The sequence below is a fragment of the Cololabis saira genome, chromosome 9 (assembly GCF_033807715.1).
Source record: "Cololabis saira isolate AMF1-May2022 chromosome 9, fColSai1.1, whole genome shotgun sequence".
Lineage (NCBI taxonomy): Eukaryota > Metazoa > Chordata > Actinopteri > Beloniformes > Belonidae > Cololabis > Cololabis saira.
Genome location: NC_084595.1, coordinates 35,738,784 through 35,758,289, shown reverse-complemented (window position 1 = coordinate 35,758,289; position 19,506 = coordinate 35,738,784). Strand labels below are relative to the sequence as shown.

The following is a 19,506-nucleotide window of genomic DNA, read 5'->3' as shown; positions in this document are numbered from 1 at the left end:
TCCTAATAGAGTATTTCATGAAGGTTGGGCTGTAGCTGGACTCCCCCTCTGAGTGACGTCACCGCTTAAGCTCCGCCCACTTGTGGCTTGCTTTCCTGTTCACAATGATTGTCAGGAAATAGTGATAGTAACCGCCACCGGGACACGAATAACTCCGCTTTTAGACAAGTATCCATTCATTTCCAACCCCCCAGCAGCTCTGGTCGGGTGCCGGGATGTCTGCGGAAGTGTGTCGGGAGACAGCGGAACATCCCGGCGCGCTCAAGTTCGTGTCCGCGCTGTTTTACGCCGGCTGCTCGTTTCTCATCACGGTGGTGAACAAGACGGTGCTGACGAGCTTCAGGTGGGCGATGTCCCCAAACTCTCGCTTTCTGCTCTCACTCCACACTCCAAACTTACTTTTCTGTTTTGTTTTTCTTTGCAGATTTCCCTCCTACCTGTGTCTGGGAGTCGGACAGGTGCGTTTCTCAGGTAGGACTAGGGTTGCCAACTCCCTGAAACATAAATAAGGGACAGCACATCAGCAGCCTTCATCCTTCCTGGTGGGGTGAATTTTTTTTAGACCCTTTTTTTGTGAGTGAAACGATTTTTTAACTGTTTGACTCGAACCTGAACTGAATAAAATGCATATTTTTGAATGCAATGAACACAGAACAACAAACTATTATCCAGCAATTCACTTTAATACAAAATAACAAAATTAACTGAATAAAATAAGTATCTTTCTTAAACAGCAGAAAGCAAAACATCCATTCTGTAATAGTGCACATTTTTAGTGCAATAACAAAAGTGCAAACAGAAAGTCTGTAGAAAACTTGTAAACATATTTGTGCCTCAAAGGCCATGACTGTAGCTACAGTTGTAATAAAACAAAAAAAAATAACTTGTGAACTCAACAGCTCAATGTCATTTTCTGTTGGCATTTTATGACTATTTTTTGACTCTCACAGTAATACGAGACAAAGTGCGTCCCTTTTTAGCTCAATATGAGACGCTGTGGAAGTCGTGAAAATAGATGAGCCGACAACTTCTCACGGTGCGGTCACAGAAGCGTGTGTCCCTTTATTAAATCCACCAGTTAACTGAAACTAAACGAACTAACTGACTCCAAAAACGTCACCGTACCTAAAGGGACCGTAACACATTAAACACATAGACCAAAACACTAGTAACAACATAAATTATAACCTGAATAAACGCTGTATGGTAATGCTGTGACTAACATCTCTATGCAGGTGCATTATGTACACATCACTATGAATGATAAAGGCACTACAACGCGTACTTTAGTTTATAAATACGGGACGATTCAGTTTTTCAAGGGACGGTTGGCAACCCTAGGTATGACCATCTTTTCTCCTCCATCATGAAACAACCACTTATCTAAACGCTACTTCCAGATGATCACCGCCATCGTTGTCCTTTACTTGGCCAAAAGAAACAACGCAGTGCAGTTTCAAGACTTTGACAGAAGCATCTTCTTAAAAGTAGGCTTTATTTATGTCTCTTTTCATCCCCTATTACAGTAATTACGTTTTGACAACTTTCTCAACTTAACTGTACTCTATTTGCAGATTTTCCCTCTTCCCTTGCTGTACGTTGGGAACCATGTAACAGGACTGGCAAGCACCAAGAAACTCAGGTTTGAGTCTGACTTTTGTATCATATAGAAGAATTTAAGTTTTCTCTTTAAGTCACTTCAATGTTTTTCCCCAAATCATTGTCTTTTACAGTTTACCCATGTTTACAGTCTTGCGGAAGTTCACTATTTTGATGACAATGATCTTGGAAGCGTATATACTAAGGTAAAACATCAGATTTGTATCTTGCTGTTGGAGCCATGGAGCACTTTGTTACGAGGAGATTCCTGGAATTGTGGCTGAACTAGTCGGAAATGACTGATTTTTAATGGGTTTGTTTTTGATAACGTGATAGGAAGTGGGCGGAGAGATGAAAGATAAGGAAGAATAGCATGTGATTTCATTTAACTGGAGCCACTGTCATTTCCTGTTCTTATTTGTAGTTTTTTTGAATAATGATCTCAACTTTTTCTTTTTCAGGAAAACATTTCCAAGACGCATCATTTACAGTGTTGTGGCCATAGTTTTTGGTGCCATGGTTGCTGCGAGGTATGATTTTCTTTTCCCCCTATTGTCTTAATACTATATATCTTAATTGAAGTTTAGGAGCTGGTTTTAGTACAGATAAAACACCTGCATTTTCCTCCATCTCCATCATCTCTGCCAGTTCTGATCTGGCCTTCGATGTGGAGGGCTACACTTTCATCCTCCTCAATGATGCCTTTACTGCAGCCAGCGGTGTGTACACCAAGCAAAAACTTGACGCGGAGGTAGCATTTCCTGCACATTTTGCACAATTTGTATGTAACCATAGGTTAAACTTGAGTTTAACTTCTCTCAAAGTGTTGCTTTAAAGAACTTTCTAAACTTAAAACAACCCTAGATGGTAAGGAGTGTAAACGTTATTAAGTTATTAAGGGCCAACATTTTGTGAATTGAAGTAGATTTGGGTGAGAATTAAATATGCATTTGCAGCGCAACTACTATGAGTTTTAGTACCTGAGGCAATTAACCTACATCGGAGTTAATTAACTATTTTAAGCCTCTGATGAGACTAAAAATAAAATGTCACTCCACTTGAGTCCCTACACCTATTTTGTAAGTGTTAAAAAGGGCGGTTTGTACAGGCATGTCGTTCCGGTCGCTACCGCTGTAAGTTGTAAGTTCCACGTCTAAACAAATGGTAGCACTAATGCACCAAATAGAAATTACAATCTTCAATTATCTTTACAAAAGACGACGATTTTGAATGGTATTATTATGGCATTATTAGTTATCGTCATTATTATTATTGTTATTATTATTATTAAACTGTTATAACTACTACAGTTACTGTTTTATATTGTTACTATTGTTCTTATTATCATCATTGCATTACTCCATAGATCATATACCTAGTAAACATATAAATGGGTATGTATAAGGATATGGCAAAGGGGTGAGTTTAAATAAGCATATAATTCTTCCCACTCCTTTTGAGCAAGGACATTGTCTTCCTTTTGCATTTTCCTTGGTTTTATTTCCTGTTCTACTTTATTTTAATATCTTGTGTTAAAAAAATGTATACAAATATTGGCGGAAAAAGGAAGAAAGAACACTAGGACACATTAGACTAACATTCCCTATTAATGGCAGCAAGTGTTTGGTGGAGTTTATTTGGACGTCTTAAATAACCATATTGGTTGTCATTAATATGCAAAAGAACATTTAATGAACTGCTTTCTCTCAGCTCAAGTCTGACAAGCAGGAAATCTAGCTATTTAGTAAATGACTTGTGTTTCGGCATGAACAGTAGCGTTTCACTGTCGCTGATAAAACAAATGCTAATCCATGTGGTGCTTATGGTGTGTGCGTTTAAAAGGGATATGTGATTAAATATGGTAAAAGCTGAATGTAAAACTGGTTCTGACAACTGAAAAACTGCTGGTCAGTAAGATGACAGTATGAGTCTCGTCAGATGCTTCAAATAGCTGTTTATTTTGGTGTAGTTCTGATATTAAATGCCATTTTGTTACAAGCACATATTACATTCTTGCTCAAAACTGCTTCAGTTCCTTTATCAAAAAACAAATCATGGAAGATTGTACTCGTGGAGCTCAAGGCAAAACTCATCTCTGGGGTTTATGATCAGGGTTTATTTTTGTAATTTTCATTTGCAGATCCAGTTTAAAACATAGATGTGATGGACCTTTCTCATCAGCCGACTATGGAGACTGTTGAGCAGTTCACCTATCCATATACACACCACAAAGATTTCATCCGTATTTAAATCTATATAAATCCTCACCTGTTCTCCTTGGCTTTCGCCTTAGTCAAGTTTGACACACCGACATTGATATCCCTTTGTGTTTGGGCTGCCCTGTTATTCTATTTCCACTTTCATTCATTCCTCTTGATCACATTTTTGTATTCTATTGTCTCTTTCTGCTTTTGGTGACTTTAGTTTTTGTCTTTGATGAACTTTGGTACACTTCAGTTAAATGTGCTCCACATGTAAATGTCACCTTGGCCTACCTAACAAAAACGGTACGACAAAGTTAAACATTAGATTTTAGCTTCATGAAGACTTGACAAAAGCGATCACTTTAGCTATGTGTACTCACCCTTAAAGCAAACACAATCATGATTCAGCACCATCATGACGGACACTTTATGCAAACACATGCAGCACTATTGAATTCACTCTCGACACTGTTGCATTGTGGATCTTTGTTTTGGACTAAATATAGTTAAAGAAACAATTTACTGTGTCAAATTTACTGTGGCAACATCTCTACAAATGATTGTGCATGCTTACAATGCTTCAACAGTACAGAGACAGGTGGATACAAGAGAGTACAAGACATATGAAGAGCAAACATAACATTGGTATTTTAACTGGATAATTAATAACAGTGAGTCAAAAGATGAGGTTTGGCAACTAACGTGTGTTATATTCATCTGTCTTACAATTATGTTTACATCTGAGTTGGTGCAGACACATTATTGCAGCAGGCTAAGGGACGGTGCGTCTAATGTCTAATATGTTCTTATATTTCTGCCTAGGGCCTTGGAAAGTATGGTGTCTTATTTTACAATGCACTATTCATTGTCGTTCCCACTTTCATGGCAAGTGTCTTCACTGGTGATTTACAGAAGGTAAAAGCAGATCGATTGCACGTGTGGCCCTAAGCTGGATACCTTCCATATGTGACCACTTTGTGTGTGTGTGTTTTGTTTTTATATCAAGGTAATTACATTTGAAGACTGGGGGAACGTAACCTTTGTCTTCTGTTTCCTTACGTCCTGCTTTATGGGGTATGTATGAATGAACAAATGATTGATTTATTTTTTAAAGATGGGGGAGCATATATTAACGAACACTTGCATGAAAATATATGAGCTTATAAGCAGGTGCTGTAAAATTAAAAAGCGGTACCCTGACAGTAAAGCCAGACAAAGAGACATCAACCTTCAGGCAAGGTTGTGATCACGGTACTGGTCTTCATATAGCCATGTTTTAAGGTGTTTTGTAAATGAAGTGAGGGTTGGTAGTTCATGCATTGCACAGTTCCACATTTGAAATGTAAAAAAAAAAAAAGTAGACTGACCAAAGGTACTTTTAAGGCACAGTGCTAGAGCTTCTTGTTGGCCTATTTGATATTTTCTTGACAAATTTTTGCAGAGGAGCTGGAGTTTGGACGCGAACGATTTTGTAGACCAGTACAGAATCAATATATTTGACAGTATTTTTTTTTCAATTTTGGTCCGTGATGATTCTTTAAGATATGACAATGATGGTCCGTCCTATGTTTTTTTGTTTTTCTTTGATCCAATATTTTTAAAGCTTGTTTAAATACTGTTTCAATTGGCTAGAATGTGCTTTTACAGGCCGTTGCTCAAGTTATTGGACTGGAAGTCGTGTGTGACATAGTCTTTGCATCAAAATATAACTTGACTGACTCTGTACTTAAGTTGTTCCTAATAAACCTAAAGAGTAATAACTTTCATTTATTTCTAGTCACAGTCCTTTTCACGTGATGTTTAAAAAATGTCACAAAAATCCAAACTGAACTGTTAAAACACGTTCACAAATAACACTCCCATATGTGTGGGGCAGTTTCCTCAGCTGGTCTTTTAAGACTCACTCCTGTTTTTACAGATTTGTGCTGATGTACTCCATCGTTCTGTGCAGTCATTACAACTCAGCACTTACGACCACAGTAGTCGGGGCAATAAAGGTAAGTGTGTACTGTATGATAAGCGTTATCATGCTGGAGCACACACACAAGAATGCAGAACAAACATTACAAGGACCTCCGATGTTTAAATGAAAGGCTTGTGGAAGTCGTGAAAATAGACGAGCCGACAACTTCTGACGGTGCGGACACAGAAGCGTGTGTCCCTTTATTAAATCCACCAGTTAACTGAAACCGAACGTTAAGAAGCTCGCGCTTCCCATCACAGAACTAACTGACTCCAAAAACGTCACCGTACCTAAAGGGACCGTAACACATTAAACACATAGACCAAAGCACTAGTAACAACATAAAGTATAACCTGAATGAATGTGGTATGGTAATGCTGTGACTAACATCTCTATGCAGGTGAATTATGTACACATCACTATGAATGATAAAGGCACTACAGGCTATTTGTCACTTTGCTTTGTGTGTGATTTAAGGAGTTGGTGAATTAGTGCAGCACAAGATTGTGTGTTTATGTGCATGCTCTTTGTATGCGGAGATAACTAAAAGAGCGACCCCCCCACCCGCTTTGAAAAGCAAAGATGACCCACTTTGTTTTGTTTCAACACAGTTTTTTCTCTGATCCTATACACCCAACTCACCACTTTTATGATGGTTAAACCTCCTGGTCGCTCCTCATTCTGTCCCCAGACTGAAATCCCCACCAGTAACTTGCAGCGATGATGGAACGTTGTCATTTTTCTCCAAAGTTTGTCCATTCACTGACTCTGTAATTAGTGATCCAGACTTGGATTTGGTCTTATATATTTGATGACTTTTTCAGAATGTTGCTGTAGCGTATATTGGTATCTTTGTTGGCGGAGACTACCTGTTTTCCTGGATTAACTTCCTCGGCCTCAGCATTTGGTAAGAACACCCCCCCACCTGTGTACTTTTTCTTTCATTTTTAAGCAACTGCGAGCTGCATATCTTGTTAAGTTTTAAGAGCTATTACTTAATTAAACCTGCTGTATGAAGCTAGAGTACTTTAGATATTTACAGTTTTGTTCCAGAAAACCAGCATGATGAGGGAAAACTTATTAGCTGGCCAGGTGACTTTATTCTTTTCCTCTTCTTACTACGAATAATTAGTCCAGCTCCTCTGGCTTCAGCTTTGATTTCCAGAGAAACGAAGAAGAAACTCCCTTTTTTGTGTCACTCACAAATCTGTCTATAATGTTCAACTGGTTTAGAAGCTCATATTATAATTCCATTATAATGATGGTTAATTTTAAGACCGAGTTTTGCAGTGTGTATATATATATATATATGTATATATATACGTATATATATATAGTAGTATCTGCTAAATATAGTATCTGCTAAATTACAGTAGTAGTAGCAGTAGTAGTAGTAGTAGTACTAAAGAGTTCATATCCTATTTAATTACAGTTGAAATGTCCCATTTTTACCTATCTATAAATAAAATGTGTTATCATCATTATTATTATTATTAGTAGTAGTAGTAGTAATAGTACTGGTACTGTTATCACCAAATTACGTCTTAAATGGTGTGTAGGGGAGTAAGATAATCAGTTTTGCAGTAGAAACTTATTGATCCAAGGTGTTGTTAGCAATTCTGGAGTCTTGTTTGTTGTTTTGAATTGTGGCACTTGAACGCTCCTGTGTGAGACATTATATGAACCCAGACCCACTTGTTCTGATACGTGACATACTACCGGTGGAAATGTGGCTGTGAATGGAATACTTGCTAGACCTATTCCACAAGAATTTTTACCTGGTGAACGTCTATAGCTGGCCATCGCAAAAAGGTCCAGAAGAAGTTTAACCATTGGTTTGAAGTCCAAGGGCAAGACTCTCCTTTTCAGCCAACATTTATCAACATCTCAAAAGGCAGTCATCTTTGGATTAAAACTAATTTGGTTCATAGTGTGACCGTTTACACCTTCTTTCTTTTGTTTTGCAGCATGTCGGGGGGTCTACTGTATTCATTCTTCACCTTTAACAAGAGCCTGTCGTCAGAAAGCAACTCAGAAGCACAGGAGCAAAAGATTCACATCACTGAAGACTCCTTGAGGAAGGACTGAGCTGCATGTTTTACCATTCACCACCTGGTGGCATCGTTCCGCTCCATATTGGAGCACTGTGCATATTTTAAAATCCGTGAACTGCTCTGATTTCTATTTAGTTCAACATACAAAACATGAATAAATTGACAAGAATTGGAAGTGACTCAGGATCAGGTTCTGTGAATGTTTATTGGAGATCAACAATGATATATCAGTGTGGACAGTCTTTGTCAGAGAAACTTATTGGTAAATGTGTAATAAAATGTCTACCAGCAAGCACAATCACTATAACAAACATGAAAAATGCTGGAAGATGTTAGCAAAGGCAAAAAAAAAACTGAAACTAAAATTAAAATGTCAAAGCTCTCTGTGAACACTCCATGTTCTAACAAACACTACAATTATATATTAAATGCCATAATTTTTTCTCAAATCACAAAACAGACTATGGGATTTACATATTTTCAGATAGAATATAACTGGGCACATTCTATATTTTGGCTTTTTTTTATTTGATTATAAACATTATCTTGTGACTTCCAGTTTCATCTTAACTTAAGGGCAATTAAAAATCAGATTCTAACACAGCAAGTGCAGGTTTTCCCCGAAACAACCAGAGGCAGGGCAGCTGTTAGATGCTTTGTACAGTGTTAAAAGTAGTGTTGCCTAACAAAATACCGGGGAGGGGGAGGGAGACACCCAGCACCACACAAATCAGTTTATCAAAACAGGTGCCATATTTCCTGGACACATGCAATAAATCCAATCTTTACTGCATTGCAAGCTTAATCCAAGATTTAATGGAGGGGGTGCAAGTGCTTAAAGTTTTGTTTTAACTTAAGTGGAAAAAATTCTGAATTTCTTACTTGGGATTGTTTATAAAAATATTTCCCTTTTATAAAATGTTTGAGCACTACACAAAAGAACATGTCAGCCAGCAGAAATAAATATCTTATTATTAAAAAACATGAATGAAATGAGTTGCCACACACCGGTGATACAATGTCAGTGTCAAATCTGGTCTGTCACCTTTTAATATAAAAGATGACTTAACATCCCTTGTAAACCTCAACCAGGTTGGAAATCAGTTTGCTTGGTTGTTTTGCCTACAAGTCTCGCATGCAACAAGGTAACGGGCCTGTAAACACTTTGAGGATGTGAATGTTTCAGTCCAGAAGGCAGTACTGGTTGGATGGTCGGTCTGCTATCAGACCTGTGGATTAGGCTTGCAATGATCACCTCTCATCGGTATATTTCAAAAAGAAAAAAAAACAAAAAAACTTGAATACATGACACGTGGCCACTCTTTTGCTTGCCTCTTAAATCGAGCAGTACCAGTGGGGGTGAAACTATTTCACTTCGACTGTCAGTCCATGTCTACAACCACCGCTGTCAACGGGAGGCAGATTTTGTGATGGATAAGAAAGTTCTGCCGATCCCGCCGGAGATGAATGGGAAAGAGTGCGAGGTCATTCGACGGCTGGAATGCAAATTTAACATTTCCTATGTTTGAACACACCCTGTTTCATTCTGTCCATCTGAGCGTAATCCACATATACATCAGTCATACACACTCTTCCTGCACTCACAATACACTTTAAAAAAAAAAAAAAAAACTCGTTACCAAAGTGCAAACAAAACAAATTATAAACTTGATAGGTATTCTTTTTTTGTCTTTAGAAGACAAGAAAAAAAGAGACATTCTTCATGTTGTCAAACCTATAATTATAGCAGCCTAAAAGGATAAAATGAAAGCTCAATAAGGTGCTTTAGCTTGTGCCTTCCTGGTGCTGTGGGGGTTAATAAGATGATTCTGTGCGTAACACTGATCTCAGGCCAATTCGGTTCCGTTCTCCAAGTCTGATGTCCCAACTTTAAAGAGCATACTAAACTAGTCGTTGATCTGCGTTTACAAACATTCTTTTTTAAGCTACAGCACGTACTGCAGGAAGGCGGATTGGCGATGTAAAGGTATATAAAGGTAGAGGATAGGAGTCCACAGGGAGGATGTAGGTAGGCGCTCAGGCAGAGAGATTGTTGGCCAGCTCAATGAGGGCCAGAGCACCATGGAGACGCTCCCGTTGCTCCTGGAGGCGGCGCTTGGCCGCTCCGCCCTGGTTGCCTTTCTCCTCCTCCGGGGTTTCCTCGTCTTCCCCGTTCTCCTCGTCAGACTGGAGGAACTCCATGGGATCCTGCTGCTCTTGGTCCTCTTCGCTCCCTTTGCCCTGTGGCTTCACCTTGGTGGATGTAGGCACACGCTGCTCACGGGTTCGCCAGTACCTGCGAGGTGAAAGGAGGAATTTGCAAACAATGTCAATGGAGCAGAATGTTTAATGTGAACCAAATTGTTGCTCCACCCTGTGTTTGGGTCCTGTATTTACTTACTTTGCCAGCCACTCTGCCACTGCCTTGTTATCCACAGACTCAGCCTTTCCAGGACTCGCCTTTGGTTCTTCCCTGTTCAGACGGGAGTAAGGATGCTTCGGGCAATGACGGTTGGCGTGTGTGAACCGGCTGCCACATCCTGCACAGAAAGCCACACCCATGAATAAACGCACTGAAACATGCACGGTCCAGCCTTCTACCACTTAAGGGCTAACATATACACCTTATCACCTTCTCTAGTTATTAATAAGAGAAAAAAAGGGATGCTTTGAAAAAAAAAAACAACATTTATAACACAACAGTCAGTGCTGTGGCTCTCGGGTACTTTCCAAATCCTACAATATATAACCAGTTACAAGCTCCTGTGGTCCTAACTGAAACTACAATTTCCTGCCATTGGAAAGTACCTAAAAGTGACCAGAATCACAAAACTTCAGTGTAATTTGCATATCATTACTAACTAAACTCTGTGACCTTTTCCAAGATCAGTGTTTAATCACTGACCTTTCTCCGAGCAGACAAAGGGCTTTTCCCCAGTGTGAAGCCGCTGGTGGGTCTTCAGCTGACCACTCTGGACAAACGCCTTCCCACAGTTCGGGTAGTCACACAGATATGGCCTTTCTCCTGGAATTCATTAGGGACTTTCTTAGGACAAACATGGACTCTTGACAGTATATAATACAGTATATAAAAAAGAGCACGTACTCCAACGTTAAATGGTCCTTAAGTGCAGGACTGCATTCGTCTCGATTTCAACAGATGTGAATATGCTTAAGTTACTCAAGGCACTATCATCATTTTGGAGTCTTCTTTTTTTTTTTTGCCACGCTGCTTTAAACAGTTAGCGTTGTTGTAAATCCAGATATTTGTGGTGGCATTTATAATATAATTACCCCAATCTCTCTACTTCAGAGTCAACACAGCACATTTATTCACTCGTCACATAAAAATATATTTCAGAAAGCGAGCCAAAGAAATGCATCTTGCTCTCATGCAACAACACTGTTCTCCAAATAGATACTATTATCATGATTATCGTGTCTTTTATATCGTTGGTCCAAGAATGATTATCATTATTATTCTCCCTCACCTTTTCCATTGTGAACAATGATGCAAGTTCACCATTAGACATAGCCTAAGTTTTAAACAGACTTTTTTGCTCCTTGTATGTCATTTTATAACCATGTTGACACATGTAATCTGATTTGATGTTTTGAGTGTATTTAATTGTATTTATGAATTTTATTTGACGTGTGTGTCATTAATTGCAAGTGTGTTGCCAAATCAGTCTACTTTGGGGACTTTCAACTCCTAATTTCTTCAAGCACACACTCCTCCCGTTGCCTCCCTCACCTGTGTGTGTCCTCTTATGAGCCTGCAGGGACTTCTCTCTGGGGAACACTCGGTTGCAGATGTTGCAGCGGATCCTGCTGGATGACGTCTCGCCCTCGCTTATCAACTCCCGGACCGTGTCTGCTCGTGGCCGCCCTCTGCGGATGCCATCCTGGCAGGAAGAAGAAGAAACAACTTGGAACGTGGTACACGGGATAATAACTATTCCACTGGTTAACAATAATATCAATAATAATAATAACATCTCCTACGGGAATATATATTCCTATGTGCTTGTGTTGTTCTCTCAGATGTAAGTCGGTTTGGATAAAAGCCTCTGCTAAATGACAGTAGTAGTAGTATTATTATATATGACGTGTGTAATGGACATGTTATTATTACATTTACACTTTTTTATTTTATCTTTTATTTAACCTTTATTTACCCAGGCAAGCAATTTAAGAACAAATTCTTATTTACAAATGCAGCCTGAACAAACAGCATAAGCACTTTGAGGAGAGAGGGGAAGGGGAGTGCTAGAAGTAAAAAAAACAACGTTATGTAAAATTGCATAAAATCTGTACAATAAATATAAAGTAAGTAAGTAAAGTTTATTTATATAGTGCTTTTCACAGACATTTGTCACAAAGTGCTTTACAGAATAAAAACAGTTTAGAGCAATAAAATACATAGAATACATGATGAATACATTCATGAATACACGAATACATGAAAAACATAAAATAACTCTAAACAATGCAGTTTACATAAAAGCCTGTTTAATAAAGTAGGTTTTTAGTTGGCTTTTAAAAGAGCTCACAGACTCATAGATCTAAAAGGTGCAGGCAGAGCATTCCAAAGTTTAGCAGTCATAACCTTGAAAGCTCGGTCACCCCGTCTTAAGGCGGGTGTGAGGGATAGCCAGTAAGTTCTGCATATTTGATCTGAGCAGGCGAGCTGGTGGATACAGTTCCAGTAGCTCAGTTATATAAAGGGGGTCTGACCATTTAGTGCTCTGTGGGTGAAGGTGAGGATTTTAAACTGTATTCTAAATGAAACCGGGAGCCAGTGGAGAGATAAGTATGGGAGTGATGTGTGACCGTCTATTTGACCTGGTGATAAATACAAGAAAAAACATGAAGGCAATGGGAAGTGGCAAGTCGGCCCGATCAACAGGTGCAAGAGTCAACTGTAATCTGTTGCAGATTTAGTTCGAAGACAGAGTAGAGAAAACTTATGTTTGCATTAGTATTACTGGGGTATTTGTGGCTGCCTGGCAGAGATCCTCACTTTGATCACAGTTTCCCTCCCAGCAGAGAGAGCCGGTTGCTCTTTGTAATTCACTCCCATCCGGTTAGTTTTGGCGCGCGGCTGCACGTCATGTACAGCAGCTGCTGCAGAACACGGAAGTGGATGGGGTTTAAACCCACGGCGTCACACCCTACAGGCTGATTCATGGTTCCGCGTTACACCAATGCAGAGCCTATGGCAGACCCTACGCCGTAGGCCTACGGCGTAGGGTCTGCGTCGATTTAACGCAGAACCATAACTCAGGCTCAATGCGCGGGCGTTTTTTAAATGACTACCTCGGCCATATTAACTCAGAGCTTATCCACATTTTTCTCAATGGGACTTCGTAGTTTAACGCGTGTTACGACTCATCAAGTCCTGTATGTGAGGATTATATCCACCTCCATGCCTGTTGTTACTCATTATTAGTCACACACATGCTGTTTTTAACTTATTAACAGTGTTATACATGAGATAAGATAATGTCAGCGGCTTAAAGGATGCAAAGAGTGTATTTAGACCTTAATTGGTCCCCAGCTTGTAAACAACTACGACTTTTGGTCACTTTTAAACACAGAACCAGCTCTTACCTTGCCGTGCTCGGGGGACTGAGCGGGGTCCTGCTCCCCGGCCGCCGGGGCGGCGGCGCCGGCGCACTCGCTGCCCGAGCCCGGGCTCAGGCTCACGTTGTGGGCGTTCTCGCCCCACTTCCAGGGGTACACCATGAAGTCGCTGAAGCCGGGGCTGGTGGGCATCAGGGCCTCGGCTTTGCGGGGCTTGATCGGGGTGGTCTTGATCACGGACACCAGCACTCTCTTGGGCGAGTCGTCGCAGAAAATAACATGCGGGTGCTTGTTGTCGGCCATCGTTAAAAAAATTACGCATATGCAGTCTCACGAAAGCAAAAACATGAATTAATAAAAAAAAAAAAAAAGCTTTAAGATTAGCTGTTTAAAAAAAAAAACTGCAAACAGTTGTTTTATTAAAAACAACAAGAACAACTAGAAAAAACGCGCCCTTTCAATCCGGGGTGAATATATCCTTCATTTCCAAAGAGGAAGTAAAATAATAATCCGCCCTTCACTGTAAGTTACCTGTGTAAAGGACTGTGGCGGTTCTTTCTCAACGGGTCGTCTGAACTGACCTGTGCAGCCGCAGGACACTCGTCCCGCGTTGCAAAATCGCGCCTGAGCAGCGCGCTGACCAATCAGCTGCGAGGATGTCATTCCCCAAGTCTTTATTGACCAATCACGGCAGGGACATTGTATGACGTAGTCGTCCCGCCAGCCAATGAGCGCACCAGGAATCACCACGAACGCAGTGATTGGCTGGGAGGTTTTCTGTCCAATGAGATTTAAAGAGTTAACGCGCGCTCAAGTAAAGTGACAGGAGTGTTGGCCAATGAGGATGAGAGGAGTGCTGCCTGCAGCCAATCAGCGTAAAGGGCGGCTAATGTAACGTTGCAGACGGGCAGATGGCTGTTTCCCGCGCTGCGGCATCTGTTTATGTTGTTACCAATACATGTTTTACTGCTTTAAAGGGAACGGAAAGGCCTAGAGGCGCCAATGTTACGTAATCATCATGTTGGGGAGCAAATTCACGGACAAAGGGTGTGTTGTGTGAGGGGAAGAGAAAAAGAAACTTATGACTATTCAGAATTTATTCATGTTAAATTGGTGAAATGATGCAAAGTTATCCCAACATTTGTCAAATCCATGTTGTATCTCTGCAAGAGAGTTGCTGTTTCTTCAACATATTTGTGCACATTAAAACAGAAAAAGAGGTATTTGTCTTTATTTTGTACTGTGCAGGGGCGTCACTTGGGTATGGCAAGGTATGGCAGCCGCCACACCTTTGCTTCAGGGGAAAATTTTAATGTTTGTTTTTTTAAATACATTTATGGAATTACTCTGTGTCTATTTGTATTGATTATTCTATTATTTAATACATATAGAATAACTACAAATGCAAATCAGAACAACATAATCGATTTCACAAGTTATTACACTGCAAAAACTCAAAATCTTAACAAGAATATGTGTCTTATTTCTAGTAAAATGTCTAATTTTTAGTAAAAAAAATCTCATTACATTTAAGACAAGACTCAAAAACTCAAAAAAACAACAATTTTCACCTATTTCAAGTAGATTTTCACTTAAAATAAGTAGAACTTTTTTTTTGCTTGTAATGAGAAGATAAATCTTGTCCCACTGGCAGATTTTTCTACTTATTTCAATTGAAAATTTACTTGAAACAGGTGAAAATGGTCCAATAAGTTATTTTTCTGGCGATGACTCTTGTTTTAAGTGTAATGAGACTAAAAATGACTAAAAATGAGACATTTTAACTAGAAATAAGACAAATATTCCTACTAAGATTTTGAGTTTTTGCAGTGAGCGAGACTGCATTTGAAAAAGTTCCAATTTTCTTGACCACACAGATCACAGACCACACATAGCAGACTTCTGTGATGAGTATTTGCTGGACGTGTTGATTGATACTCTAGTTAAGTTCTGTGACTCATAACCTTGCCATACCTTAGCTTCCACTGAATTGACGCCACTGGTACTGTGCCATGCTTTCCTGTTTGTGTCTCTCAAAAGCTTTTCTCAGTTTATCAAAGTCATGACTTTCATCAACACTGTACATCACTGTACAATGTATTCAGTGCATGGCTCTGTCATCTGCTAAAGATATAATTTACAATCAAACATACTGTCTAAATGGCACCATGTAGTCTATTGCAGTGGTCCTCAATCTTTTTTCAGTGATGTACCCCCTGTGAAATATTTTTCAGCCAAGTACCCCCTAACCAGCGCAAAGCACTTTTGGTTGTTAAAAAAAAAAGACCTAAAACAGAGCACTGTGCCATCAGTAACTGATTTATTAAACATAAAAATATTGCTGCTATGCTCCAACCACGACTCCATCGTTGGTCCAAGTGATTGACAGGTGAAGCCAGGTGGCATTTGACAGGTTAGGTGGAACCATCCTGGTGTGGGGGATACTCTGGGGTTTTAGGATAATAAGTTGAATAGCCTACTCCTGAAGATAAAATTCATTTTATGAATTTAGACTTATATTTTCCTCAATTATTTATGAAATATTTATTTTTAAAGGATTTTTGCATGGATGCTACTTTTTAAATATATGTATTTTAAAATCTCACGTACCCCCTGAGTGCCTTCACGTACCCCCAGGGGTACGCCTACCCCCATTTGAGAACCACTGGTTTATTGCACTGTATAAGTCCTGATGATTCTATTTTTACTGTTTGACAATCCTGATCCTAAATAGTATTTAAACACATATTCATACAGTGTTACTGAAATGTCTACATGAGCTCTCAGTGTTCACAGAAGCTTTTTCCATTACTATATGTTTTAACACGCATCTATCATGGCAAAACTGATAATAATACATTTTAAAAGAAAAACTGTTGTTAAGTCCTACCCCAATACTCCTTCACATTGAGACATCAGCGCTACATAGATTTGTAATCCCAATTCTAACCACTAGATGGAGCTAAATTTCACCATAAATATACCCTGACTCATCCTGGTGAGTATGACACAGCTTAATTCAGTTTTAGCTTGATAAATATTAGTATGGTCATTTATCTAATAATCCAGGATAGGAGAATTGTTTTTTTCTGAACCAGGATTCATCAACTAGCTTATCAGAATCAAGATTTGTCAGTAACTTAACAGATGCATGCTTTGTCTTCATAGCATGTTAACATCAATTGATTTGTTTCCAGTCATTGTCATCTCTAAAGCAATGCAGAAGGTATATTGTTGCCATTTAATGCACAACACATAATCACATTTATACTTCCTGTACTATGGCGCGTTATACATAATTAAGACAAGATGCTGAAATAAATACAAACTACAAAAGGTGTAAGTGTGTGGTACATTTAGTGTATGTGGCCAGAAGTGACTTGCGTATTTTGTTCTCTGGAGTGTATAATATCATAGAATAATTTATTGTGTTGAGAGGAATTTAATGCATGAAGTGCAAATGTACTTCTTAGATCATTGATCAAGACTCATCAATCATCAATAGCTTGGCCAAGGAAAGGGATTGATACAACATAGAGTTGAATTTAAAAATGCTCTTTGGAACTTTAAAAGACACCTAATACTAATGTTGTACAGAAGCTGCATTAACTTCTAATATTTTGAAATGATGTGGTATTGATTATCATGAAACGTGTAGTGAATTTTAAGTTTTCTGTCCTGAACTTCACCAGTTGAAAAGGATTGTCTGCTCCAGACATTTACAAACATCAACAACTGTCCTTAATATTAAGATAAAACAGGATCTGTGATGGTGTGGGGTTGTAACAGTGTCCTTGGTAATCAACTGGAGTTCTGTAATGACAGCATAGATATAAAAGTTTGTTGTCTCAGATTTTAAACTAAGATATGCTACCTTCAAAATGTATAATGATTTTTTTTATGCACCTCCATACACTTTTCAATAGGAGACACTACACTTAAGACACATCTTTTTTTGTTGTTGGTGGTGGGGGTGTGAGGTGCCTGAGGTTCCATGCTAAAAATATGTTCAGACTCTCATGCTTTTGCCATGGCCAGTGGATATTTTTCAATATGAAAATAATTAAATCACCAGGCATTTGATTACACTTCATTGAGAGGAAGACAAGGTCAAAACAGACTACAGGGACCATGTCAAAATGTTCATCTATCCACTTTGGAGTCTGGGTCAGTGTTATCTTGTTACATTGCAACAATACATTGCTTAATTGCTACTGAATTAGGAAATGTATGAATTTAACTTCAACCATGGATGGAGCCGGTGGAGAAAAGTGTCAGGTGTGATGTGTGATAAAAGAGTTTCAGCTAAAAATGAAAAGAAAGGTGTACAAAACTGCTGTGAGACCAGAGATGTTGTTTGGTCTAGAGACAGTGTCACTGAGGAAAAGACGGGAGGCAGAGCTGCAGGTAGCAGAGATGAAGATGCTGAGGTTCTCTATAGGAGTGACCAGACTGGATAGGATCAGAAATGAGTATATCAGAAGGACAGCACATGCTAGAGGCTTTGGAGATAAAGTCAGGGAGGCCAGACTGGGATGGTTCGGACATGTCCAGAGGAGAGATGGTGAATATATTGGTAGAAGGATGCTGAGTTTTGAACTGCCAGGCAGGAGGCCCAGAGGAAGACCAAAGAGGAAGTTTATAGATGTAGTGAAAGAGGACATGAAGGTAGTTGGGGTGAGAGTAGAGGATGCAGAAGACAGGCTCAGATGGAGGCAACGGAGTCGCTGTGGCGACCCCTGAAGGGAAAAGCCGAATGGAGAAGAAGAAGATGAATTTAAGTTCGACCTGTCAAATGTCAAATGTTGAATGCTGTTTCAGACTCTTCCCTCTGGCAGGAGGCTGCAGTCCATCAGGACCAAAACCTCACGCCATAAAAACATTCTTCCCGACTGTAGCTGGCCTCGTCAACAAGGCCCCGGAACCCCGTCTACCACGGACTGCCCCCCCACCCCACTCTCCATCACATTAACGTAAAGACCCCACTCCTGACCCTATGTGTCACATTAACGCACATCCCAGGTCACCTCTGTACAGACTCATTATTCATTTAAAACAAACAACAACACATTCATTGAGTGTGTTAAACTACTTGGCAATAAACATTTCAGAAAACTTTCTGATTCTGAAATAAATGAAGAAAAACAGAATGAAGAAAATGACTTTGCAGGCCTATCGCTAATGTTGACTGGAGATATTTATCTTTATCTTTTCCTGGCACCTGCACATTAGTTTATTTGCACATAAAAATACACAACCATTTTAAAAGTATGTAGAAAAAAAAGGAAATAAAAAAAAGAAATACAATATAACAGAAAATGGGCGGGAGGAACCAAAAAAACCCATAAGGGCTTGTCGAGTGGTCCTCCTATAATGAAACAAACCATATCTACAGAAATATGTAAAACTAGGACAACTAAAGAAAATAAGCTAAATTACTAGAAAACAATAACAGGAATCTAATGAGGGTTTGCAGAGAAGTACTGACAATGAATGGTTAAGCTTTGCTAAATTGGGCTAGCAAAAATGTTGTGATTTGTTTTTTGAAATGATTTGTACTCGAGCATTCTCTAATATGGTGTGGTAAGGTGTTCCAATAAAGAGGAACTCTGAATCTAATTGAAAATTGGGAAAAGTAGACCTGAAAAGGGTGCAATGGAGATTGTTTGCAGACCTAGTATTGAAGTGATGAATTTGGGAATTTAATTGAAATAAAGGGCAGCACGGGGGCTTAGTGGTTAGCACTGTTGCCTCACAGCAAGAAGGTCCCCGGTTCAACTCCAAGGCCCAGCAGGGTCTTTCTGTGTGGAGTTTGCATGTTCTCCCCGTGCTTGCGTGGGTTTCCTCCGGTTACTCCGGCTTCCTCCCACAGTCCAAAAACATGCATGCTAGGTTAATTGATGATTCTAAATTGCCCGTAGGTGCGAGTGTGAGTGTGTCTGGTTGTGTGTATATGTCGCCCTGCGATGGACTGGTGACCTGTCCAGGGTGTAACCTCTGCCTATCACCTGTAATGAGCTGGGATAGGCTCCAGCAGACCCCTGTGACCCTGCAAAGGATAAAGCGGGTATAGATAATGGATGGATGGAATTGAAATAAA

At 39.5% G+C, this 19,506-nt stretch overlaps 2 protein-coding genes across 2 annotated transcripts; one reads left to right on the top strand and one right to left on the bottom strand.

The window, feature by feature from the left end:
* Positions 1–102: 102 nt before the first annotated feature.
* slc35d2 (solute carrier family 35 member D2) lies at positions 103–7,995 on the top strand. Its single transcript, XM_061729376.1, has 12 exons — positions 103–343; positions 425–458; positions 1,401–1,487; positions 1,575–1,642; positions 1,734–1,805; positions 2,061–2,129; positions 2,248–2,350; positions 4,626–4,718; positions 4,810–4,877; positions 5,722–5,800; positions 6,591–6,673; positions 7,734–7,995. Exons 1-12 carry the CDS (start codon positions 216–218, stop codon positions 7,852–7,854), a joined length of 1,005 nt encoding a protein of 334 aa, XP_061585360.1. The 5' UTR covers positions 103–215; the 3' UTR covers positions 7,855–7,995.
* Positions 7,996–8,012: 17 nt separating this feature from the next.
* On the bottom strand, positions 8,013–14,013 carry znf367 (zinc finger protein 367). The gene is made up of 5 exons (XM_061729375.1): positions 13,434–14,013; positions 11,575–11,725; positions 10,726–10,845; positions 10,222–10,360; positions 8,013–10,116 (listed from the first exon to the last, which is right to left on the bottom strand). The coding sequence occupies exons 1-5, from the start codon at positions 13,707–13,709 to the stop codon at positions 9,858–9,860; spliced, it is 945 nt and encodes a 314-aa protein (XP_061585359.1). The 5' UTR covers positions 13,710–14,013; the 3' UTR covers positions 8,013–9,857.
* Positions 14,014–19,506: the final 5,493 nt, after the last annotated feature.

What these genes read in the sequence shown, in the direction of transcription:
- slc35d2 (XM_061729376.1), top strand. Translation starts at nt 216, where the DNA reads ATGTCTGCGGAAGTGTGTCGGGAGACAGCGGAACATCCCGGCGCGCTC. An exon ending in ACAGAAGCATCTTCTTAAAA is followed by an intron (nt 1,488 to 1,574) that starts GTAGGCTTTATT and finishes CTCTATTTGCAG; the next exon opens with ATTTTCCCTCTTCCCTTGCT. An exon ending in CTTACGTCCTGCTTTATGGG is followed by an intron (nt 4,878 to 5,721) that starts GTATGTATGAAT and finishes CTGTTTTTACAG; the next exon opens with ATTTGTGCTGATGTACTCCA.
- znf367 (XM_061729375.1), bottom strand. Translation starts at nt 13,709, where the DNA reads ATGGCCGACAACAAGCACCCGCATGTTATTTTCTGCGACGACTCGCCC. An exon ending in TCATAAGAGGACACACACAG is followed by an intron (nt 10,846 to 11,574) that starts GTGAGGGAGGCA and finishes AATGAATTCCAG; the next exon opens with GAGAAAGGCCATATCTGTGT. An exon ending in CTTTGTCTGCTCGGAGAAAG is followed by an intron (nt 10,361 to 10,725) that starts GTCAGTGATTAA and finishes CTTTCTGTGCAG; the next exon opens with GATGTGGCAGCCGGTTCACA.